Raw genomic sequence first — 26,503 nt, 5'->3', positions numbered from 1 at the left:
GCAGAAACCCAATTAGTAGCAACATTCCATGTAAAACCCCAAAGAATGGCAAGATTCTAGAATCCTATAGAGTGACAAGATTCCATGCAGAATCTCAAAGAGTAGTAACATTCCATGTAGAACCCCAAGTAGTAGCAACATTCCATTCACAATCTCAAATAGTAGCAACATTTCATGCTACCAATCCCAGGGCAAGCAGTAGCTTCCCCATGTCTCTCTCAATAGCAGACTGTGGACTTTTCATCCAGGAATTTGTCCAAACCTTTTTTAATCTTTTTTTTCTATGAGGCTGATATTCAGCCAGAGGCGGGCAGCGCAGTTAAAGCTCACTGCTGGTGCTGAATCCGGAAATTCAATGCCGCACTGGCACTGAATTTCCGTTTTCATTTTTGGCCACCGGAAGTTAATCAGTTATGCCGATATTCAGTGCTAACTGGTTAAGTTCCTAGTGGTTAAAGATAGGACTGCTATTTATGCGGTCCTATGTAACCACTAAACCCAGCGCTGAATATTGGCATTAATCACGAATATTACTACTACTACTACTTATCATTTCTATAGCACTACTAGATGTATGCAGCGCTGTACACTGGACATAAAGAGACAGTCCCTGCTCGGCAGAGTTTACAATCTAATTAGGACAGACAAACAGGACAAACAAGAGATAAGGGAATATTAAAGTGAGGATGATAAAATAAGGGTTCTGAACAAGTGAACAAGGGTTAGGAGTTAAAAGCAGCATCAAAAAGGTGGGCTTTTAGCTTAGATTTGAAGACAGCCAGAGATGGAGCTTGACGTACTGGCTCAGCAAGATAAAAGGAACGGAGTCTGGAGTTAGCAGTGGAGGAGAAGGGTGCAGATAAGAGAGATTTACTCAGTGAACGAAGTTCTCGGGGAGGAATGTAGGGAGAGATGAGAGTGGAGAGGTACTGAGGAGCTGCAGAGTGAATGCACTTATAGGTCAATAAGAGGAGTTTGAACTGTATGCGGAAACAGATAGGAAGCCAGTGAAGTGACTTGAGGAGAGGGCTAATATGAGCATAACGACACTGGTGGAATATTAGTCGTGTAGCAGAATTTTGAACAGATTGAAGAGGAGAGAGATGGCTAAGTGAGAAGCGAGTTGCAATAGTCTAAGCAAGAGGTGATAAGAGTGTGGATGAGGGTGCTGGTATGTGCTCAGAAAGGAAAGGGCGCATTCTGGTGATATTATAGAGAAAGAAAAGACAGGTTTTAGCAGTCTGCTGAATATGTGCAGAGAAGGAGAGGGAGGAATATTCAGCAGAAATAACCGGTTATCTCTTAGTGAATATCTGTGGTTAGCCAGTCAACAGCCATTGCTGACCATTTAAATAGCGCTGAATATTGGGAGGCGTGTAACAACATTCTTCGGTATTTTTGCTAAGAAATTGAGCCCTTTTACTAAAGGATTGGCGCGTGGTAATGGGCCTGCCACGTGCCAATCGGTAGCCCAGCAGTATTTCCCATCCCCAACCTTCGCCATTTCCGGCGCTACAAGAATATTTTCTATTTTTGTAGCGCCTGTGCTTTCCGGTGGTAATCGGGGCAGCACCGCGCCCTGCCCGGTTATCGCTGGGTTAGCGTGGGAACCCTTAGTGCCACCTCAATGGGTGGCGGTATGTGCTCCCCCCTGAAATGGCAGAGCAGTAAGAGGGTCACTTACCGCATGGCAATTTCTTTTTGAGAAAAAAAAACAGTTTTTTACTGGCTGCGGTAAAAGGGGGCCTTGGCGCGCGTCAAAAACACGTGCTGATGCTAGCGCGGACACCCCCCTTCTACCACAGCTTAGTAAAAGGACCCCTGAGTGACTTTAATAACCAATGACGTATCGGGAGAGACTTGCTGACCTGAACATGTATACCTTGGAGGAAAGGAGAAACAGGGGTGATATGATACAGACGTTCAAATATTTGAAAGGTATTCATCCGCAAACGAACCTTTTCCGGAGACGGGAAGGCGGTAGAACTAGAGGACGTGAAATGAGACTGAAGGGAGGCCTAAGGTCGCCCAAGGTGGCATAATTGAAAGACGATTTTGGGTGTCCTCAACTGCTTTCCGTCGCAGGGACGACCAAAGTTCAAGGGGGCGTGTCGGCAGTGTACCGAAAGCGGGATGGGGCGTGGATAAGAGATGGGCGTCCTTGGGCGATAATGGAAAAAGGAAGGGTGTCCCTGACGAACATTTGGTCCCTTTTTTTTCACGACCAAGCCAACTGACCAGATGACCACCGGAGGGAATCGGGGATGACCTCCCCTTACTGCCCCAGTGGTCACAAACCCCCTCCCACCCCTCAAAAAAACCCCCACATTATTTATTTATAAATTTCAAAACAATACTTTCACATACAGTAAATGTAGGAAAACAGGCAAAAATTCCAAAGGAAAATTGACACCCTCCATTACATATTGATGGGTTCAGAAAAAAAAGACAAAATTACTTAGTCCACTAGATATTGATCAAGGTACAAGGAAATATCCAAAAATTAAGGAATACTCTAAGTACATATTAGGAGGACAGGCTCTCTAATTCTGTCAGCGGTTTTAGCTCCCAACTGGTGCTTCCGAGATTTGACCGTCCCCGCTTTCTTTAACCATTACAAGAAGCTTCAATTTTTCTGGTTCAAAGAATACACAATGAGCATTATTAAATGAAACTAGACATCGACATGCAAATTTCAATTTAAAAGTTCCACCCAGTGAGAGTATCCGAGATCTAAATCCAAGAAACTATTTTTTCTGCATTGTCTTGCTGATGTCTGGAAAAACCTGTATCTTTTCCCCATAAAATTGAGCTGCCATAAATCTGAAGTAAAGTCTTTATACATTATTCCTATCGGTTTCAAAAGCAAAAGTTACTAGGAGAGTCGTGCGTTCAGTGATAGTCTCTAAAGATGATTCAAGAAATTGAGTAAGATTTACTTCTGGAGCTGCCCCTAAAATTGGTTTGGCTCCTGTAATATAGTAAGCCCTCACAAGCGGGGATAAAACACATTTTTTTCCAGCTTCTATGCCAGCCTCAAATGTCATACCCAGCTCCATCACAGCAGTATGCAGGTCCCTGGAGCAGTTTTTAGTGGGTGCAGTGAACTTCAGGCAGGTGGACCCAGGCCCATTCCCCCCCCACCTGTTACACTTGTGGTGGTAAATGGGAGCCCTCCGAAACCTACCCGAAACCCACTGTACCCACATGTAGCCCCCCTTCATCCCTAAGGGCTTTGGTAGTGGTGTTGAGTTGTGGGGAGTGGGTTTTGGGGGCTCAGCACACAAGGTACGGGAGCTATGCAGCTGGAAGCAATTTGTGATGTCTACTGCAGTGCCCCCTAGGGTGCGTGGTTGGTGTCCTGGCATGTGAGAGGGGACCAGTGTACTACGAATGCTGGCTCCTCCCATGACCAAATGCCTTGGATTTGGTTGTTTTTCAGATGGGCATCCTCAGTTTCCATTATCGGCGAAAACCGAGGTCGCCCATCTCTAAGGTCGACCTAAATGTCAAGATTTGGAAGTCCCCGACCGTTATCGAAACGAAAGATGGACGCCCATCTTGTTTCGATAATACGGGATGCCCCATCTCTTCGCCGGGACGTCCTTAGAGATGAGCGCCCTTAAAGATGGGCGCCCAGTTCGATTATGCCCCTCCACGTAATGCATTCCAAATTCATTGGCAGTAAGTTCTGATACATTATAGCATATAAAGAATCAATTCTGAAATTTATCCTTAGTTTTGTCGATGTTGCTGAACTGAAATTTGCATTTGTAGCAATTATCAAATGGTAAAATGAGAATGCCCAGAGTTTATCTGACGAGCTCTGCTTAAGCTCTCCCAGAATATCATGTCTTGCATTGTTCTCTTTTACAATTAGCTGTAAAATACCAGGACACTAGCCCAGGAAAGTGCTGCTGGTAATGTGCTTTTTAAAGCGTATGAATAGGATAATGCCTATAAGTTTTTAATACACTGAGGAGCACATTTTAAAGCAGCCCTGGAAATGAACCATCACTGCATTACTTGTAGGTATGATAGCTTTTATTGGACTACATAAGTACAAACGTATTGCCATACTGGGACAGACCAAAGGTCCATCAAGCCCAGCATCCTGTTTCCAACAGTGGCCAATCCAAGTCACAAATACCTGGCAGAACCCAAATAGTAGCAACATTCCATTTAGAACCCCAAAGAGTAGCAAGGTTCTAGAATTCTAAAGAATAACAAGATTCCATGCAGAATTTCAAAGAGTAGCAACATTCCATTCAGAATACCAAGTACATAAGTACATAAGCATTGCCATACTGGGACAGACCAAAGGTCCATCAAGCCATCATCCTGTTTCCAACAGTGGCCAATCCAGGTCACAAATACCTGGCAAGATCCCCAAAAAGTTCAATACATACCTAAATAAAAAAAAAATTAAAGTGAGTGAAAAATGGAAATGATTGTAAAAAGCATACAGGTTGTTAAAACACCCAGATGCCTTGATTATAATCTTTATTGTGATGTCCATAATAAATTGTATTGGTTATAAGACGTCATGATGTGTGAATATACAATTTATTATGGACATCACAATAAAGATTATAATCAAGGCATTTTGATGGTTCATGCCTGGCCATTCAGATGTGATATACGTATATACCTAAAATTTATCACATAAGTTCATATGAGATCAGCATTTGGCATCTGGGTGTTCTAACAACCTGTATATGCTTTTTACAATCATTTCCATTTTTCACCCACTTTAATTCTTTTATTTAGGTACATGCTGTTTGTGCTGGTTTTTTATACATATTTTTATTCTGATATGCAAATTATAAGTAAGTATTATATATTTTATATACTTTTTGCATTTTTGTCTTTTTTATTTCTTGATGTTTATTTATTTAATTTTTCATGTTTCTTATTCTTCACCATTTTAAATGGTATAACAATTTATTTTCAAATTACTTTTCATTTTTTGAATGGCATAACGAAATGTTTTTTGTTTTGTAGTTCTTTTTTTAGAAAGATACAGACTAGGTAAGTGTCCTTTTATAATTTCATGTCATTATCATTTCATGATTTTATTCAATTTTTCAAAAATTAAATTTGGTTTTCACATATATATATGTTTGGTTTGCATAAGTGCCCTTTCTTTGCTGTTAATGCATATTTATATGTACTTACATACTTTTTTTATGTTAAGATGTGTGTTATCGTATTAGATCATTATATTAGTACATAGATAAATGCATCTTATATGATTTATATGTTGGTTTTTAGTTATATTTATTTTTATGTAATTCTATTTATATGGAGTTGAATTCCGAAAGCTATTTTTATTACTCATGCCTATGCTTCACATATATATTTTATATTTTTATTTTTTCTAATTTTTAATAGTGTACGTGATTTATTTGGGTATAATTTATGATTTAATATGTTTGTTTATTCTAGCCCCTGACGCAGCCCTTTGTTGGGGGAAACACGGCCTGTGTCGGGCATTTGTCTTGTATATGGTATCTTGTATAAAATACTTTTTGATGTTATATTGATCTGCTGGCTCATTTTCTACTGTCCTCGACAGGCTCCACAATCTCATTATGCACTCGTGGTTCCTGTAAACTTCCCACAGTCCTGTCCACAGGCAGCCGGTGGCCCAGCTGTTTGGGGAAGCTAAAGGGGGTGGGGTCAGGGGTGGGCCCTACATCCATAATTGTCTGACAACACGCAGAAGAAAGAGTAAGTATAAGGGGAGAGAAGGAAGATGCTGGACATGAGTGCAGAGATGCTAAGGGTTGTCCATCCCCAACAGTGAAAAGTACCATCCTAAGATTAAAGGCTAGCGAGTGAGGGTTTTCTCACAGTGCACTCAGTGTATACAATTTGTCACGATGGCGAAGCGACTGAGTCCTAAGGAAGAATTGCTGGCTATTGATAAGTAATGTTTTCATGTGTATGTAACGATGGATTTATATATCATAAATGACATACCATATTTTAAACTCAATTATTTCAAGCACTTACCAACACTAAACCATATACACATCTATGGAACAATTCAACATCAGATCCTGCAAAATATTCTAAAACCATGCCTGATGTTATGACAAACTATAATTAAATTACAGTGTTGATGTCACCTCAGAACCTTACTGTACCATAACAGCACTAACACCCAGGACTCAAAGAAAAAGGCAGGCACTGTAAATATTACACTGGATGGGCCCTAATACACCAATGCACCACCCAATGAGAAAACAGGACAAACACGACTGCAGCAAGATCTCTACATAGATAATAGTATACGGAAAACACAGACCGTCAACAATATGAAACAAGAGACCACAGATTAGTAATAGAGATACGAAGGCAAGAAAACAGAACTGGAAACTTCATGAAGTCAGACTCCGCATACAGCAATACTATAAATACAGAAACAAAAGATCAGAATACACATTTCCAAAGGTAATATAACAAAACAGCACGGATAACCTAGAAAAAGTCAGAGTAGTCCAAGGATGAGTGCAAAAAACTTGTAGTGGACATTAATAAAGCACCTTTTTTCAACTAGAAGGTGCGTTTCAATGTGCGATTGCAAAACAGTGGTCTCAATAGGAGAGCAAAGACTCAACACGTCGAAGGCAGGGCCCAACATCGTCATCACAGGGACAGCCGCGAAACAGCGCAATTACCTTCATTTACTCTACTGAAGTTCATGGCCTGCATGTCGCTTATTTATTTATTTATTTATTTGCTACATTTGTATCCCACATTTTCCCACCCATTTGCAGGCTCAATGTGGCTTACAGTACCGTAAAGGCGTTCGCCAATTCCGACATGAAGAAATACAGTAATGTTGTGGTAGAATAAGGTTCGTGTGTACAGACACATTAGGGAATCGTAGAGAGGAAGAGTTATTATATGTCCATTACGAGCTTTGGTTTCGTTGTGCTTAGTGGGAACAGGCTTGATGTGAATTGGAGAGTAGCTCCGATAAATCTCTGTAATCTAGAAGATGTTTAGGAATTATCCAAGCTTGGAAATAGCTCCGGTTCTACCACTTTTTCCCAATATTAGGAAAAACAGAAGTTTAGCATAACAGATGAAATGGGAACAAAGAAAGGAAGAACAAAACCATGACACAATCTCGGGTTAGAAATGTCTAGATACCTTTAATAAAAGAGCAAAGAAAGGCCTCTAGACCTAGCTTCTTTCTTGATGATGCACCCTACTGCTTGCTCATTGGCAAATCGATAATTATGCAAGAAGCAGGCATCAGCTGCTGGACTTATGATGGCTCAGTGCTGGCATACAGAGGTGTGGAATTTTGCACCAAAATCAGAACCGGTGAAAATGTGTTCATCCTTTACAAATTATTATTTAACAAATTATTATTAATATTATTATTACTACTACAGTCTTATAACCCACAAAATACCAAAAGTTCACTGAAGGTAACAACAGACAAAAGTTTGACAGACATCAGGAATTACAATATTTTAAACCAAATTATACAGTAATTTTCAAAAAAATACACCATTACCACAAACGAAAGACATGTCTTAAGAGCTTTCCTAAACTGAAGATAACCACAAATTCTAAAAAGAAAACAAGGAAGCGAATTCCCAAGCTGTGCAGCCTAATAGGAAAAAGAAGATTGAAAAATCCGCTTTACCTTTACATGGTGAAATGAGGGAAATTTTAGTAAAAATGGATTTCTCGTAGATCTAGAACTAAAATCATGTAGAAAAACGAGACGAACACCTAAAAAAGCAGGAGTCCATACCTACAATGCTTGATAGGTCAAACCTGATACCTTAAATTGAAATCTTGCTTCTAATGGTAACTGATCCAGATAGAATAACAAAGAAGTAATCTCTCTATGTAATAATTTGTCCACCTGCGTCCCTGGGTGGCTGGCTGTCTAGGTTCGTAACCGTATGCAAATGAGCTTACGTCAGCTTGCCTCCAGCGTTCCCTTCCCTCTCAGTGTCCCGCCCTCGCAGAAAGATAAAATGATGTCAGAGGAGGGCGGGACACTGAGAGGGAAGGCAAGGGAAGGCTGGAGGCGACACGAGACAAGGCGAGCCTGCCGCTGCTGCGACCTCAGGTATGGAGGGGAGGGGAGAATCGCTAGACATGGAGGGGAGGGGAGAATCGCTGGACATGGAGGGGAGGGGAGAATCGCTGGACATGGAGGGGAGGGGAGAATCGCTGGACATGGAGGGGAGGGCAGGGGACAGAGACGAGAACATGCTTTGACGATAGCCTTCCTAGGGCCCGTTTCATTTGTTCCAAAATGGGCGTTTTTGCTTTTATGACCAGATTTATCCGCTGCAAAAATAGTTGTTGCTGCTGCAACTTTGTTCAACTAATATAAGGGTCCTTTTACAAAGGGGCGCTGAAAAATGGCTTGCGGTAGTGTGGGCACGGGTTTTGGGCACGCGCCGATCCATTTTTCAGCACGCCTGTAGAAAAGGCCTTGTTAACATTTTTGCTGAAAATGGACACGCGGCAAAACCAAAATTGCCGCGCATCCATTTATGGGTCGGTAACCTTACTGCCAGCCATTGACCTAGCGGTAAAGTCTCACACAGTAACCGGGCGGTAATGACCTGCGTGCACCGAATGCCACTTGGCGTGCGTCCGATACATGTGTCCGAAAATAAAAATTATTTTTTTTGGCCATGCGTATTGGACGCGTGCCAAAAATGAAATTACCGCAAGAGCCACGTGGCAACTGGGCAGTAACTCCATTTTGGTGCGCATTGGATGAGCATAGACACTTACGCGGCTTAGTAAAAGAGACCCCATAAATAGTTACAGTAGCCCAGTTTTGAAAGTATCAAAACCCGAACCAACAATCTAAAGACAGACAAATCAAAACATTTCCCAATAATTCTTAATTTCTTTAATATCAGAAAAGAATCTCATGCCACATTATGAACCTCAGTTCCCAAAGATAACTGACTATCCACCTCAATTCCCAGAATTCTGGAAGAGACATCCAGTTTATCTGAAAATTATTAACTTGTGACATCATATCACTCGGAGGTAACGGTGGACCTACCCATAAAAACTTTGTTTTCTCTTTATTAAGCTTCAATTTATACGTAGAAACCCATGAATCAACTGAATCTAATCAGCCAAAAAAGAGTAGATTCATGTCCTATGTTGTCAATAGTGAAAGGCAATATCATAGTAATACCATCTGCTTATATGAAGGATTGGATCTTTGAGTTCTCTAGACTCTTTGCTATTGGTTGCATCGGGGACCCCACAAGTAGCTCTCCAGGGCTCCACCATTTCCCCATACATTTTCACTATATATGATCTATCTAGAAAACCTCTGATCCAATACAGAACAGGACCTGAGATACCAAAAAAGTCCAATAGACATAGCAAAAGAGTATGATCCACCAAATCAAAAGCACTACTTACATTTATTTATTTATTTATTTGTAGCATTTGTATCCCACGTTTTCCCACCAATTTGCAGGCTCAATGTGGCTTACATTTGCCGTAATGGTGGTTGCCATTACCGGGTAACAGAATTACAAATGGTATTGTATACATACATGGTAACATACATGGAACATGGCATATATGGAACAGATCATGGGATATGTATATACCATGTGCATACATACATGGTGAAGAAAAATAAATTATGATATTGCATGAAAGTTTACGAGAATAAATTGGATTGTAACATACATTAGGTCATCGATTATAGAGAGTCCCTATTCAGCATAAGGTTGAAGTGGTAATACTTGATCATGAGTATCAAAGAGGTTAATCAGTCATGAGGTAAAAGATTATGTATAGATCGTGTATAGCATTGTTATTTAGTATTTATTTGGCTTACATAGTACCGTAATGGCATTCGCCAAGTTGGCTGATAACAAATACAAGGTTATATTGTGGTCAAAAGAGGTAGGTCTGTATCAGGCAGCATGAGGGTCGAAGGGAATGAGGATTGTATATTGTCCAGTACATCCAGTAAATCAAACTGCGCTATAAGGGAAGTCTGTTCTAAACTTAACATCATCTGGGCTGTAGTAAGTAGTGAAATAAGGATGGTTTCCGTGCTAAAACCCTTCCGAAAGCCAGACTGTGACTGATGCAATATTTGAAATTTCTCCAAATAATTAACCAGTTGTTCCGTGACCCAACCCTCCATCAGTTTAAACGATAGAGGAATTGACGTCGCTGGTCTATAATTAGACAATTCCTACACATCTCCCTTTGGATTTTTCTAAATAGGAGTAAGCACTATCTCAGACTTTGATACTGGAAAACAACCAGCCAGAAGTTGTAAATTAAGCCACTCTGTTCGTAAACTAGGTGATCTTCATAAATAAACAGAACATATATCCAATGGACTATGAGAACTAGAATATTTCTTCACCAGTCTTAAGCTTTCATTTGGTGTAATGAATTTAAAAACATCCCAAACCCTATCTGCTGGAATTTCGGAGGAATAAGTAAAAAGATATTCATAAACAACCCCTTTACCACTCAATGAATCTCTAATTTTATCTTCATTGGCCTTAAAGTGCCAACGTGGATGCAGAAAGGGCATCACCAATTCTCCATTCTGTCCGTAACGGATGTAAGTGAATGTACAAGGTTGAAAAGTTTGGAAAAATCTAATTGATCTGGTTCAATTAGTTTTGAGAAATAATCTCTTTTAGTTGCGATCAGAAATCGTTTATATACCCCAATCTTTGATCTCCAAAGTATCTTATTTTCCATTGTAGGATTTTTCTTCCAATGCTTTTCCAACCTCCTACATTCCTTTTTTTTTTAAAAAGTAATTCCTTAGTGAACCATTTATCGGATTTTCTAACAATCTTACTCAATCTCAAAGGGGCCATCTCATCGACCACACTCTTGGAAGATTGTTCCCAGTCTCAATCCATACCTTACTCTTGACATCATCATGCAATACATTGTCCACTTTTTTTTCCAGAATTCCAATGAATCAATTTTACCTCTAGAACTGACCCTCTGTTTAAAATGTAGATTAGGCAATGGCTTATAATAATCTTTCCAAGTTAAAGTTAGTTCAAAGAGCTAATGATCAGACCAGGGAGCCCGGTCATATAAAATGTTTGAAATAAAGGAATTTTGTGAACAGGAATAAGTCTCTAAATCCAATAAATGACCCTTTTCATGAGAACGTCTTGCATCTGCATAAGTAAATCCTAAAGCTGATAGGAAATCCAATAGGTCTGATACCTTAGAATCTGATTTTTGCTCTGAATGCAAATTTATGTCTCCTACTAACAAATTATTCTCTCTTGCTAACCTGCACTTCCCAGGGGGACAATAAACAGTAAAACATTGCAAATCCTTAAAAGAATCATCAGAAACTACACATGACAAAATCTCCAAATATTGAGAACTACAACTATCAAGAATTTTAAGCTTCAGAAAGCATTTGTATACAATAGCAATACCACCCCCTCGTTTATTCTGCCTAGGGACATGAATAATCTTATAATCTGGGGGGACATAATTCCTTCAATCTAGGATCTTCTTGCAAGGATAGCCACGTCTCAGTAATAATTAAGAAGCCCGGTTGATTACTGCAACGGAATCTACGCGGGATGCAAAGAACAACTCACAAAAACCTCCAGACCGCCCAAAACACAGAAGCCAGACTCATATTTGGCAAAACATGATTCGATAATGCTAAACTCCTCCGAGAAAAGTTGCATTGGCTCCCAATCAAAGAACGGATCATCTTCAAAATCTGCACCATGGTCCATAAAATTATCTACGGCATAGTCCCAGAATACATGATAGACCTAATAGATCTACCAACCAGGAACAGAACCGGATCATCACGAACATACCTAAACCTCCACTACCCAAATTGCAAAGGACTTAAATATAAAACAACCCATGCTTCTAGCTTCTCATACCTAAGTGCACAACTATGGAACGCACTTCCAAAAGCTGTGAAAACAATCCATGACCACCTAAACTTCAGGAAATCATTAAAAACCAACCTCTTCAAAAAGACTTACCCCACCGATCCAACGTAAAATCCCCACACCTGGCAAAACAACACAACCAATGACTGTACTGGACAATTTACAATCTTCCCTCCCTTCAACCTTCATGGTGGGTGCCTGAAACGCACCTACCTTATTCGACTACAACATAACCTTGTATTTGTTCTCAACTGGACTTGGTGTATGCCTTTACGGTACTGTGTAAGCCACATTGAGCCTGCAAATAGGTGGGAAAATGTGGGGTACAAATGCTACAAATAAATAAATAAATTCTAAAAAATCACAAATTCATACAACATTGTTAACTACCGATCTAGTGTTTATATAAAGAATTGGATTACTACTACTACTATTTAGCATTTCTATAGCGCTGCAAGGTGTACGCAGCGCTGCACAAACATAGAAGAAAGACAGTCCCTGCTCAAAGAGCTTACAATCTAATAGACAAAAAAAAAATAAAGTAAGCAAATCAAATCAATTAATGTGAACGGGAAGGAAGAGAGGAGGGTAGGTGGAGGCGAGTGGTTACAAGTGGTTACGAGTCAAAAGCAATGTGAAAGAGGTGGCCTTTCAGTCTAGATTTAAAGGTGGCCAAGGATGGGGCAAGACGTAGGGGCTCAGGAAGTTTATTCCAGGCGTAGGGTGCAGCGAGAAAGAAGGCGCGAAGTCTGGAGTTGGCAGTAGTGGAGAAGGGAACAGATAAGAAGGATTTATCCATGGAGCGGAGTGCACGGGAAGGGGTGTAGGGAAGGACGAGTGTGGAGAGATACTGGGGAGCAGCAGAGTGAGTACATTTATAGGTTAGTAAAAGAAATTTGAACAGGATGCGAAAACGGATAGGGAGCCAGTGAAGCGACTTGAGGAGAGGGGTAGTATGAGTAAAGCGACCCTGGCGGAAGATGAGACGGGCAGCAGAGTTTTGAACCGACTGGAGGGGGGAGAGGTGACTAAGTGGGAGGCCAGCAAGAAGCAGATTGCAGTAGTCTAAATGAGAGGTGACAAGGGTGTGGATGAGGGTTTTGGTAGAGTGCTCGGAAAGAAAAAGGCGGGTTTTACGGATGTTGTAAAGAAAGAAATGACAGGTCTTGGCGATCTGTTGGATATGAGCAAAGACGGAGAGAGAAGAGTCAAAGGACTTAAATATAAAACAACCCATGATTAAATGTCATTGGTTCAGTATATGTAGTAGCAATATTAATTAAATTGTGAGCACATACAATCCCACTTCATCCAGGAGATGGTCAATGATTGCCTCTCCAGGAATAAATACTTGGGATACTCCCTTGCATATGAGCCAGGCAGCCAATTATATTTCTATATCTACTAGATGGTATTACGTTATCCCTAAAACACCCACAAAGACACACATACAAACACCCAATGCTTCACTATGGTACTTTTTCTAGAATATTCACAAAGCCCGAATCAAGGCAAAAATTTGGAACTGACATTCCTGGCTGGGTAAAGAGAGAGACAGAATCCTTATATTCACAGGATTTTATCAGACAATCTTGTACCCATGGAAATGGAGTAAACTTTTTTTATGAATGGGGTAGAATAATTCATCACAGGTCTAGGATACTCTCCTGACCTCAGGGTCTTGTAATCCACCTCAGGTACGTGGAAACACCCAGGCCAGTACTTAAATACCTGCTGCACCTGAATGTTCCTTAGTTCGATAGATTTGAGGCCTGCAAGCAGTATATATGAAAATCAATCAATAAATTAAATAAACACACGCAAACTCCCATTATAAAGGGGATTACTCAACTGATGAGAAACCCTTCCTTATGAGTCACTGGGGGGGGGGGGGGGGGGGATGAGCTAAGAGGGAGAAGCCCAGTCCCAATGGGAAAGTGCTGAGGGAAATGTTTCTGGTTATTGAATGACAGTGGGGGTGGAGTTCTGGAGGTATGAAAAGTTGTTATTATGCAGAGCACATGGACTTTGGTTGTCTCTACCACCACCACCACCACCCCCTCCGCCAGGAACCATGCAGAGAGGGGGGTGTCCTGGATAGGCCCAAACAACCTAAGACTGAACGAAGTGGAGGTTTCTGCCAATTTAACCATGGAATGAAAGAGTGCTCCGGGTGGGGAACAGAGGTGACCCAGACTGGGAGTAAGAACAGGGAAGGAGCCTGAGAGGTACACCTTTGGGAGAGAGAGGACAGAGAGGGAGGCCTGGTCCTAAGAGGAGACAGCTTGCTGCAAATGTGCTGCAGGCACAGCCTTGGATTATTCTGCTCAAAAGGATGGGTATTTGGACTGGAGGAGCTGTAAATATGGAAATGGGACTTGATGTACCACCTTTCTGTGGTTTTTGCAATTACTTTCAAAGCAGCTAGTATATAAAGGTACTTATTTGTACCTGGGGCAAAGGAAGGTTAAGTGACTTGGCCAGAGTCACAAGGAGCTGCAGTGGGGAATTGAACCCAGTTCTCTGTAACACTAGTCAGCGAGCCTAACAAACCTCTCAAGGTGTTTTGTTTTACCAAGGAGAAAACCCTCAGAAACCTAATAGATTTAAGAAAATCCTAGGTTTACAATGGCGACAATTGTGTACCGTTGTTAGACTCTTTGCATGGGTTTTGTAATTACATAATTTTTGGTTTTTGTAGACCTCTGCAAGCCATAAGAAACAGCGCATGTTCCTGAGGAAGCCACACGGGTGAAACGGCGGCCCCGTCGGACTTTAAGCTAAGTGCTGTTGCTGTTATTTGGCGTTGATGAATAGAGTCTAAGTCATAGAGTCTAAGGCAATACTTAAAAGATATATATACAATATGTATTGGAGCTTTTTGAAAGACAATTAAAAAGAAATAAAAAGTAAAATTCTAACTACAAGGAGTTTTTCCCAGTGATAGAAGCTTAACAACGGCACACAGTTGTCGCCATTGTAAACCTAGGATTTTCTTAAATCTTTTAGGTTTCTGAGGGTTTTCTCCTTGGTAAAACAAAACACCTTGAGAGGTTTGATGAGCTCACTGATTAGTGTTCCAAAGAGTTCGTATAGATTTACCTAATTATTCACTGGTCATTTTTTGCCAATTATTTGAGAATTGAACCCAGTTCCCCAGGATCAAAGTCTGCTGCACGAACCACTAGGAGTGCAGCCAGTTTTAAAATACGGTGGAGGAGCCCGCGGCACAGAACAACACAGTGGAGACGGAGGAGCAGCAGGGGGCAGGAAAGAGTGGGATTCTTTCCTGCCCCTGCAGCCGCAGAGGCCAGTCCACCACCAGGGCGGCCTACAAGGGTCAAGGTAGGTCTTCTTGGGAGAGCTGTAGTGCAGGGTAAGCATGGGTTTCTGGCGCCCCCCCTGCCATGGATACCCTGCTTACCGTGTTCCGCCAGCCCTGAGTTTAGCACTGAACATCTGAGCCTAATCGGCTCTATCACACGATATAGTGGGTTACCCCAGGATTCTATACAGTGTGACTAAAGATCAGTACTGAAACCGGTGTGGATGCTATAACAATGCGCATAATTTAACAAGCTAATGAGCACTGATAACAGCACTTAAGCAATAATGAGCACTAATTGGCACTGATTAGAATTTACGCGCACAACTCGCTAAGCGTATTCTGTAATAAACTGTGCCTAATATCTCATGCACGCAGTTCGAAAGGGGCATGGCTGGTGCTCCAAAATTTACATGTGCAGTTATAGAATATGGCCCTAGTGCACCTAAATGTACGCACAGGCAGGGCCGCCGAGAGACTGAGCCGGGCCCCGCCAGCCGCTGCCGCCATCGCCACCCCCCCAATCTCTACCCCTGTCGCCGCAGTTCCCGGTCTCCACATGCCCACCGACAGCCCCCCTCCGTCCGCTACCGGGCCCCCTGCATTCAAATCGGCAGCGCCTCACCTCCGTGTGAAAGTGGCAGATCGCCTCCCTTCAAGTCCTCCCTCACTGTGTCCCGCCCTAGTCTGATGTAACTTCCTGTTTCCGCGAGGGTGGGACACAGTGAGGGAGGGCCCGAAGGGAGGCGATCTGCCGCATTCACACGGAGGTGAGGCACTGCCGATTTGAATGCAGGGGGCCCAGGGGCGGACGGAGAGGGGCTGTCGACGGAGCCGAGGGTGGGCGGAGTGAGACCAGGGACTGCAGCACCGGCGGCCTGGGAGCAGGAGAAGGAGAGAGACCCCAGCACCGGGGAATTTTGTCCCCCCTGTCCCCCCCCCTCTCGGTGGCCCTGCGCGCAGGGATTTACACCAAGTTTTTGTTGTTGTAAATGGATGCGCATAAATTTAAGCACTGAAATATCAACTAAGCGTATTCTATAATCGGCGCCTAGATCTAGTACTGATTTCAGCGTCTATATTTTAAATGTCATATATAGAATCTCCTCCTTAGCAGCTAGATGCTAACCAGTAATATTCAACGGGTTATCTTCTGCTTAATATTAGCTTAATATGCTGTTTAACCGGTCAACAGCCGCGTTTGGCCGGTTAAATAGCTTTGAACATCGGGTGCAATCTAGCAAGTTGAAATCCCCCAGGAACAACACCTCCCCTTTTGTTCAGTTTGTGTCTTTCCTGGGCATGCACTTTGTTACGTGCTTTTACGGATAGTGCGGGTGCTTTTGTGTTATCTGGCATTGTGCTGCTTTAACTGACCGCCCTGATGGTAAATGCAGGACAGAGGCAGGGCACAACCCCTGCATTTACAGCACAGGCTTTGCACCTATCACTTTTGTGTTAAACACGCAGTAACATGAGTAACATAGTAAATGACGGCAGATAAAGACCTGCACGGTCTATCCAGTCTGCCCAACAAGATAAAATCATTATACATGGTATGCAATACTTTATAACTGAGTTTGATTTGTCCTTGCCATTTTCAGGGCACAGACTGTAGAAGTTTGCCCAGCACTGGCTTTGCTTCCCAATTACCGGCGTTGCCACCCAATCTCCGCTAAGCTTCCATGGATCCATTCCTTCTAAACAGGATTCCTTTGTGTTTATCCCACCCATGTTTGAATTCCATTACCGTTTTCACCTCCACCACCTCCCGCGGGAGGGCATTCCATGTATCCACCACCCTCTCCGTGAAAAAATACTTCCTGACATTACTCTGGAGTCTGCCCCCCCTTCAACCTCAATTCATGTCCTCTAGTTCTACCGCCTTCCCGTCTCTGAAAAAAGTGCAAAACTTTACTGCAGCTTACTAAAACAGCTTCTAAAGGCCTGATTTCAGTAGTCATGGCTTCTGGATAAGGCAAAGCTCTGACGGTAGTACTTTAATTTATTCATATATTCAGCAGCTCTGTCTGTTTAAATGGCCCCAGTGAACATGTATGTAAGTGGTGACCTCATCTCTGCCGTTATGCACGTTTTAGACCTGGCCTCTCTTAGGTACAGAACATACATCCGGCCGCTGAGAGACTGAGCCAGGCCTGGGGCAGGGCCGCCCCCTCCCCCCTCCCCCCTCCCCCCAAGATCATCGCCACTGCAGCACCCCCCAAAGGATCACCGCTTCCGCCCCCCCAGGATCGCTGTCGCAACTCAAATACTTTGGGGCTGGCGGGCATCCCGAGGCCCTGCCAGCGGAATAATCCAATGCTGCTCTTCACTCCATGCCTGCCCTGCCCCTGCGGCTGCTTTTTTCTCTCGTTGCGCAAGCTCGGTTTCAAAACCGAGCATGAGCCTGAGGGTAAAAGCAGCCACTTGGCACGGCGGTAGAGGCAGAGCAAGGAGCAGCGCTGGCCCGGCGTCAGAGTTTTCTCTCTCCTGCTCCTGTTGGGACGCGACCACCCGGGTCCCGTCGGCAGCAGGAGAGAGAGAGAGAGAGGGAGAGAGACCTTGGAGGCCGAGCCCGGGGAATTTTGCCCCCCTGCCCCTCTCCCTTCGCGGCCCTGTGTACATGTAGAATGACTGAATTTTGCTGCCTGCCCTTACACCACTTCAAACTCTACCTCCTGGTCTACACATAAGTTTCCTGTGCAGAACCCGCGGTGGCACAGTCTAGAAATAAAATCAGGCATAGAATGGAGGGCAGATTAAAAACAAAAGAGACTTATGAACCAGACTCCATGAAAAGCTGCATAAAATTAAAATATGTAAATAGAAAATGCCCGACGCTTGCTGAACATTTGATCCTACAGAACACAGGAGGCTTTTCCGTCATAAACGGAGAAGCTGTGAAATACGACTGGTTGAGGAAGGGCTGTATAGGCAGAGCTGCCAATAGGGTGCCGTGTAAATCACTCATCGTAACACACAGCTGACCTCATTCTGTCAGCTGATACCGGAAGGACAGGAGCTAAATCTTCTAGCACTAAACATGCAATCAATATTTATAGTGTTTCTTTGTCTATAATTTATTCTCTCAGTATTAAATCATCTCCTGTTAATTTGCTACAGTCAAAAACTTCCCGTATTCTTTATCGTATAATGTCAGAATTGTATAATGCAAATCTGTTTACATTCGTCTCTCTGGAATTCAGGAGCTGAGGTGCAAAGGGTAGGGGGATACAGAAACAGTATTATCTGGGGGCAGGGGCGGCCCGAGCATTAGACTACCTGAGGTGGGGGCCTCAGGTGGCACTCTTTTGGGAGTGGCATCTCTCCCTTCCTTCTTCCACTCCGTTCCCTGTTTACCTTCTTTCTTCATGTTCCAAAAGTCGGCGGCAGGCACGATTTTTATATGCTGTCCTCCCGCTGGCACCCGCCTCTTCTCTTTACAGTAGCCACCTCTCTGATATAACTTCCTGGTTCCTCAGAGGCGGACCAGGCAGCCGCAGTAGAGAAGAGGCCAGAGTTGGCGGCAGGGCAGAGTATGGGAATCGCTGCCACCTCTGGCTTTTGGAACTCCGGGAATGGGGTAGAGGAAGGAAGGGGGGAGAAGCCAGAACGTGACCCGGTGGAGTGGGAGGGATAGCATCTTAGCCCTGTCTGGGAGTATCAGCAAGAACAGTGGGGGTGGGGATGGGGGGTCAGGGGGTTTAGCCTCTGTCTTTAACCAGTTCCAGGACTCTCCAGTAGGGGGGTGTGTTTGTCAGCACGTGGTGGGCATCTCCAAAATTGTTGTGTATGCATATCGCTTATGCAAGCATATGTCTATGGATGAATTTTATTTATTTTTGTTACATTTGTATCCTGCGCTTTCCCACTCATGGCAGGCTCAATGCGGCTTACATGGGGCAATGGAGGGTTAAGTGACTTGCCCAGAGTCACAAGGAGCTGCCTGTGCCTGAAGTGGGAATTGAACTCAGTTGCTCGGTTCCCCAGGACCAGAGTCCACCACCCTAACCACTAGGCCACTCCGCCACTCTGGAGTCCCAGAATAATTTAGTACAGAAATAGTCCTTGGATTCCTTGTATTTCAAGGTAAATATTTGAACATGGGACAGGGATCACTGATAATGGTTTAGGGTTTATTTAAAATTTTCAGGTATGGACAGTGTACAATTAAAATTTTAGAAAAGAGATGCATAATCAGATAGGAAAAGCAAACACACTAGATCATACAACAAAACACAGATATAAGTATAAAACCAAATGTAAGTGGTTGTTCGTAGACGTGTGCTTCCTTTAAGGTCTCTGGGACACACTGGCCTGTGGTCTGTACCCTGATCATAGGTGGACAAATTCAACTTCAGTAGTTAGAGAACAATGTGTGTATATTTGATTTGCACATAACAGGAACACCGTCTCAAAAATCACGAACAATTCAGAAAATATGAACACTAGCCACACTTTTTTGATCAGGTGTATTCTTACTCTCCAATTCACAATAGCTATGATAACGAATCTAGAACGCTAGACTGGAACTGACGCTTACAGTCCTTTAGAAAAACGGTAATCCACAAAGCAGCCACAAGATGAGCCCCTTTCTTCAAAAAAAGATAAAACAATGCTTTAAAAACTGTTTTTCACTTAAAGGGGTCACATAGAAGATTCAGGACTGCCTGCCCCAATTTATGGACCCCTGTCTATTGAGAATTACCCTATTCAATCACTTTTCAGTGGAAATCAGTTTTAGCCACTAGTAAAAAGCTTTCTATCCTTGTGCCCATCCCCTGAGCCCCCAGTCCTAGAGGTGACAGGCTCTGTATCCCTACGTCCATTCCCCGAGCCCCCCAGTCCTAGAGGTGACAGGCTCTATATCCCTATGTTCACCCCCTGAGCCCCCAGTCCTAGAATTTACAGGCTCTGTATCCCTATGCCCATCCCCCGAGCCCCCCAGTCCTAGAGGTGACAGGCTCTGTATCCCTATGTCCATCCCCCGAGCCCCCCAGTCCTAGAGATGTCAGGCTCTGTATCCCTATGCCCATCCCCCGAGCCCCCCCAGTCCTAGAGGTGACAGGCTCTGTATCCCTATGTCCATCCTCTGAGCCCCCAAGTCCTCGAGATGTCAGGCATGTCAGGCACTGTATCCCTGAGCCCATTTCCTGTGTCCTCCTGTCCTAGAGGTGACATGTTCATGATGGATAAGACGGAGAAATCAGATCTATTTCATTAGCAAGTATCTACTTAAGTGGACTCCGATGTACATTATAATCAATAAACATTCTCAAGAGCCTGGTGCTTTTTATTGACAAGCCGTCCGAAATGCTTGCCTTCACTTTGATGAAGGCAGCATACAAGCTGTTCCTTTTGTTTCAATAGGCTTCTAACCAGTAGAAACAACAAGACATTCAAGAAGATGGGGCCAATTAGGAACGTCTCTGTTCTTCAAAGACTATATTATACAATTTGGAGGAGATAACTATTGGTGGCCCCGTTTCTCGCTTCCAGGCACTGTTACTGCTACTCTAAGTGCCAATTAGTTCTGAAGCAGAACTTTGACAGGGCTCCTCATCCCTTCCATCAGATCCTCAGGAACAAAGCACTAGGCCACTTTTACGACAAGTGATACCAATTTATAACCCTTCTCCCCTGCACAAGCAGAAAAAGACTCAGCATATAACCTACTGCTCCCTGCCGTCATCCTCTCTTCTTTATTATCTTTGCAATTTCCTCTTCTACTTTTTCAGTGCTGAAGAGTTTGGGTTTCTCAGTGAAGGAGAGGGCTTTTTCCCACTTGAGAAGTTCAATGCGCCAAACTGTAAGAAACTTTTTCGTGGGAGTGAGACTTTGATCTTTGGCTGATATGGAAGAGACGTGGTACATTGAGTTCAAGGCCGGAAAAATTCCTACTGCTGTTTCTGTACAGGACCTTGGGTGATTCATTTACCCTCTCTCTGCTTCGGTTTTCCTGATGGAATAATAGTGACAAGAACATCATTGCTATTCCCATTTGGAAACCTTAATGCATTCTGGAATGCAATGGCGTAGCTATGTAGGGCCACGGGGGCCTGGGCCCCCCAAATTTGCTCTGGGTCCCCAACCCCCGCCAGCTGAAGCCTTCATCCACCACTGGTCTCTGGTGCTGCCGCATTGCCTGCCCTGCTCTCTCTTCCCCTCAATTTCACTAAAAGGTGAGTGCCGGACGTGAGGGGAAGAGAGAGCAGTGCAGGCAAGGTGGCGGCACTGGAAACCAGTGCTGGATGAAGGCTTCAGCTGGCGGGGGTTGGGGACCCCTGCCCGACAAGGTATTTGTTTGGGTGGTGCTTTCGCTGGCGGGGATTGGGTACCCCTGCCAGCCAAAATACGTTGACAGCGGCGGCAGTGGGTGGGGAGGTGGCGGCGGCGTGGCAGCAAGAGGGGGGGGGTGGTGGCAGGGCGGCGGACAAAAATGTGCCGGCCCACCTTGGGCTCTGCCCCCTCCCACCTTGAGTTCTGGCTATGCCCCTGTGCAGGGATGTAGCTATCATGGGGCCATGGGGGCCTGGGCCCACGTAGATTTGGCCCTGAACCCCCCTGCTGTGACCCTCTTGACCCCCCCTTCCCACCGCCAATCCTCCCCTGCCGCGTACCTTTGCTGGTGGGGGACCCCGACCCCCGCCAGCCGAAGTCCTCTTCTCAGCCGTGCGGCATTGCTTGCTGAATGATCTGATCAAGTTTCTGCGCGTGCGTCTGACATCCTGCACATTGTACGTGCAGGACGTTAGACGCACGCACAGAAACAGATTCAAACTTGATCAGACCATTCGGCAATGCCGCGCAGCCGAGAAGAGGACTTTGGCTGGCGGGGGTTGGGGTCCCCCGCCAGCAAAGGTACGTGGCAGGAGAGGGTTGGCGGCGGGAAGGGGGTTCAGCAATGCCACTCGGCCGACAGAACTTCAGTTGGCAGGGGTTGGGGTCCCCCGCCAGCAAAGGAACGCGATGGCAGTGGGGGAGGGTTGGCAGCGGGAAGGGGGGGTCGAGAGGGTTGGCAGCGGGAAGGGGGGGTGAAAGTTGGCGGCAAGCGGGGGTCGGCGGCACCGGGAGGGGGGGGCTAAAATGTGCCCCCTCACCTCGGGCTCTGGATCCCCCTCTCGTCGGTCTGGCTACGCCCCTGTCTCAGACCCAAAATTGACGCGTGCCAATTTTTATTTTGCCGCACGTCCATTTTCAGCAAATTTTTTAAAAGGCCCTTTTTTTGCAGGCGCGCTGAAAAATGGATCTACTTGCACCCTAAACACGCGCCCACACTATTGCAGCCCATTTTTGTGCGCACCTTAGTAAAAGGATCCCTAAGTGACTTGCCCAGAGTCACAAGGCGCAGCAGCGGAAATCAAGCCCCGGTCCCAAGGTTCTCAGGCTACTGCACTACCCGCTAGGCTACCCCTAGCACCGGGATTAGAACTGAGCCACAGGGACAGGAATCCCTACAGAGCCAGGTCTGTAATTTTGCCCATATCTCGTCTTCATCACTCCTTTAATCCGTCAGTTTGTTTATTTATTTGTTACATTTGTATCCCACATTTTCCCACCTATTTGCAGACTCAATGTGGCTTCCAAAGTACCGTAAAGGCGTTTGCCATTCCGGTTGATAACAAATACAAGATTGTTATTCAGGCGTCAAGGGGTCGAGGGGAAAGAGGAAAGTAAATTGACCAGTACGAACATTGATTGTGTTGTGTTGCTGGGTGTGAGGATTTATGTTGGATCGGTGGGATAAGCTTTTTTGAAGAGGTGGGTTTTTAAGGATTTCCTGAAGTTTAGGTGGTCATGTACTGTTTTCACTGCATATGGGAGTCCATTCCATAGTCGTGTGCTTATGTAGGAGAAGCTAGATGCATAACTTGTTTTGTATAGCCTAGAAAATGACGTATGACCACCTAAACGTCCAGAAAAAAAACTAAAAACTAACCTGTTTAAAAAGGCATACCCAGCCGATCCAACATAAATGCCTGATCTCTGCAACACAACAAAACTAAAGTACGTAACGGACATAACACAACTCTTCCGTTGTACGATTCCCTAGTGTGGCTGTTGCCACATGGACTTTATCTTACCACAACATCACTTTGTATTTGTTCACACCGGAGTCTGCAAAGGCCTCTCCGGTACTATGTAAGCCGCATTGCGCCTACAAATAGGTGGGAAAATGTGGGATATAAATGTAACAAATAATATTTCAGCCCTTTACAGTTTGGGTAATGTAGGTTTATGGTTCACAGGCTCCTCTGGTTTAAAATCGCATTGGAATCATCACCCTCTCTCTGACCATGATATCTCACTGTTATTTCCGTTTACCTGTTCCTGAGGGACAGTCATCGGAGCTCGAAGCACTCTCCCATCCTTACCTGCATGTTTGCACAGGCTGGTAAGACATGTGTGGGGATCTCGTTCTTTGAGCTTTCCAGATCCATTTTGACTTGAACGGGGTCCTTAACTGTAGTGGTGGCTGTCGTGGTCTGTGCCGCAGGGTCTGGCTGGGCCCAGACATCGGTGCCATTACCAAATGCTTGAATCGAGTTTCCTACACAAGGTCAAAAAAAAAAAATCAAAAGCATATAAGGTTCCACAGATAATTAGAAACACAGTGAAAACATTTTTTTTTTTTTAAAGAGCGATGGAAGAGCTACGGAAAACGTTTTGCTGGTGTGGAGCACTAGCAGTCAGAGTTTCTTCTGTATAGTTTAAATGTAGCTTCATCGAATCCTTCTTGGCTAGTAATGAACACACACAGAGACAGCAGTTTCCTTCCAGCCCTCCCTGCAGCTTCTGTTCTCATTCTTGTTCCAGGTCACTTCCTTCTCAGTTCCCACTTAAGGTCCTTCACAGACATGTGGGTTTTAGTTTAGAGTCTGGGGGATTATCACAACATGTTCACCAGGATATTTGAAAATATGTATCAGCACGAGCACATGCTAACACCATCAAAGTACATTCTTTTACCACAGGCTCTGTTTTATCCAATAGCTAGTAAAAAAAAAAAAATGCCCGTTTCTCACACAAATGAAACGGGCGCTAGCAAGGTTATCATGTAATGGCGATTATGTTTTTAAGGGAACCGTTAGCAGAAATGTTCTGTCATGATAAGTAATAATTGGGAAGGGTGTATAATGAATAATACAGTGGGGGAAATAAGTATTTGATCCCTTGCTGATTTTGTAAGTTTGCCCACTGACAAAGACATGAGCAGCCCATAATTGAAGGGTAGGTTATTGGTAACAGTGAGAGATAGCACATCACAAATTAAATCCGGAAAATCACATTGTGGAAAGTATATGAATTTATTTGCATTCTGCAGAGGGAAATAAGTATTTAATCCCTCTGGCAAACAAGACCTAATACTTGGTGGCAAAACCCTTGTTGGCAAGCACAGCGGTCAGACGTCTTCTGTAGTTGATGATGAGGTTTGCACACATGTCAGGAGGAATTTTGGTCCACTCCTCTTTGCAGATCATCTCTAAATCATTAAGAGTTCTGGGCTGTCGCTTGGCAACTCGCAGCTTCAGCTCCCTCCATAAGTTTTCAATGGGATTAAGGTCTGGTGACTGGCTAGGCCACTCCATGACCCTAATGTGCTTCTTCCTGAGCCACTCCTTTGTTGCCTTGGCTGTATGTTTTGGGTCATTGTCGTGCTGGAAGACCCAGCCACGACCCATTTTTAAGGCCCTGGCGGAGGGAAGGAGGTTGTCACTCAGAATTGTACGGTACATGGCCCCATCCATTCTCCCATTGATGCGGTGAAGTAGTCCTGTGCCCTTAGCAGAGAAACACCCCCAAAACATAACATTTCCACCTCCATGCTTGACAGTGGGGACGGTGTTCTTTGGGTCATAGGCAGCATTTCTCTTCCTCCAAACACGGCGAGTTGAGTTCATGCCAAAGAGCTCAATTTTTGTCTCATCTGACCACAGCACCTTCTCCCAATCACTCTCGGCATCATCCAGGTGTTCACTGGCAAACTTCAGACGGGCCGTCACATGTGCCTTCCGGAGCAGGGGGACCTTGCGGGCACTGCAGGATTGCAATCCGTTATGTCGTAATGTGTTACCAATGGTTTTCGTGGTGACAGTGGTCCCAGCTGCCTTGAGATCATTGACAAGTTCCCCCCTTGTAGTTGTAGGCTGATTTCTAACCTTCCTCATGATCAAGGATACCCCACGAGGTGAGATTTTGCGTGGAGCCCCAGATCTTTGTCGATTGACAGTCATTTTGTACTTCTTCCATTTTCTTACTATGGCACCAACAGTTGTCTCCTTCTCGCCCAGCGTCTTACTGATGGTTTTGTAGCCCATTCCAGCCTTGTGCAGGTGTATGATCTTGTCCCTGACATCCTTAGACAGCTCCTTGCTCTTGGCCATTTTGTAGAGGTTAGAGTCTGACTGATTCACTGAGTCTGTGGACAGGTGTCTTTCATACAGGTGACCATTGCCGACAGCTGTCTGTCATGCAGGTAACGAGTTGATTTGGAGCATCTACCTGGTCTGTAGGGGCCAGATCTCTTACTGGTTGGTGGGGGATCAAATACTTATTTCCCTCTGCAGAATGCAAATAAATTCATATACTTTCCACAATGTGATTTTCCGGATTTAATTTGTGATGTGCTATCTCTCACTGTTACCAATAACCTACCCTTCAATTATGGGCTGCTCATGTCTTTGTCAGTGGGCAAACTTACAAAATCAGCAAGGGATCAAATACTTATTTCCCCCACTGTATGCTCCAGAGGTATCAGATACACATTGTTGTATTTTATTATTTTTTTGTTTTAATCTTTCTTTTTTTGTGATTTTTATTTATAGTATTTTTTAAAAGATAAAGAGTACACAGAGTCCATCCATGTCCAGGATTTCTCCTCTCTTCCCTCCCCTCAATCCATGTCCAACATTTCTCCTCTCTTCCCTCCGCTCCATCCATGTGCCTCTCCTTCCTGACTTCCCTCCCCTCCACCCATCCACGTCCAGCAACTCTCCATTCTCCCCTGCCCTCTTCTCCATCCACCCATATCCAGCAAATTTCCCCTCCCCTGCCCCCTCCATTCATCCATCCATGTCCAGCAATTCTCCTCTCTTCCCTGCCCTCCCCTCCATCCATGTCCAGGAACTCTCTATTCTCCCCTGCCCTCTTCTCCATCCACCCATATCCATCAAATTTCCTCTCTCCTGCCCCCATTCATCCATCCACGTCCAGCAATTCTCCTCTCTCCCCTGCCCTC

The 26,503-nt window shown here is 44.3% G+C and overlaps 1 protein-coding gene across 1 annotated transcript in view; it reads right to left on the bottom strand.

Moving 5' to 3' along the window:
* Positions 1 to 26,503, bottom strand: part of GFRA1 (GDNF family receptor alpha 1) — a 294,863-nt gene that overhangs the window by 20,249 nt on the left and 248,111 nt on the right. The window contains exon 7 of the mRNA XM_030202657.1: positions 23,640 to 23,815. Within this exon, the coding sequence (XP_030058517.1) occupies positions 23,640 to 23,815 (176 nt within the window). The remainder of the gene's footprint in view (positions 1 to 23,639; positions 23,816 to 26,503) is intronic.

This window comes from Microcaecilia unicolor, chromosome 5 (genome assembly GCF_901765095.1).
Source record: "Microcaecilia unicolor chromosome 5, aMicUni1.1, whole genome shotgun sequence".
Lineage (NCBI taxonomy): Eukaryota > Metazoa > Chordata > Amphibia > Gymnophiona > Siphonopidae > Microcaecilia > Microcaecilia unicolor.
Note: the sequence above shows the minus strand (reverse complement) of the source record. Positions and strands in the feature narration are given on the sequence as shown.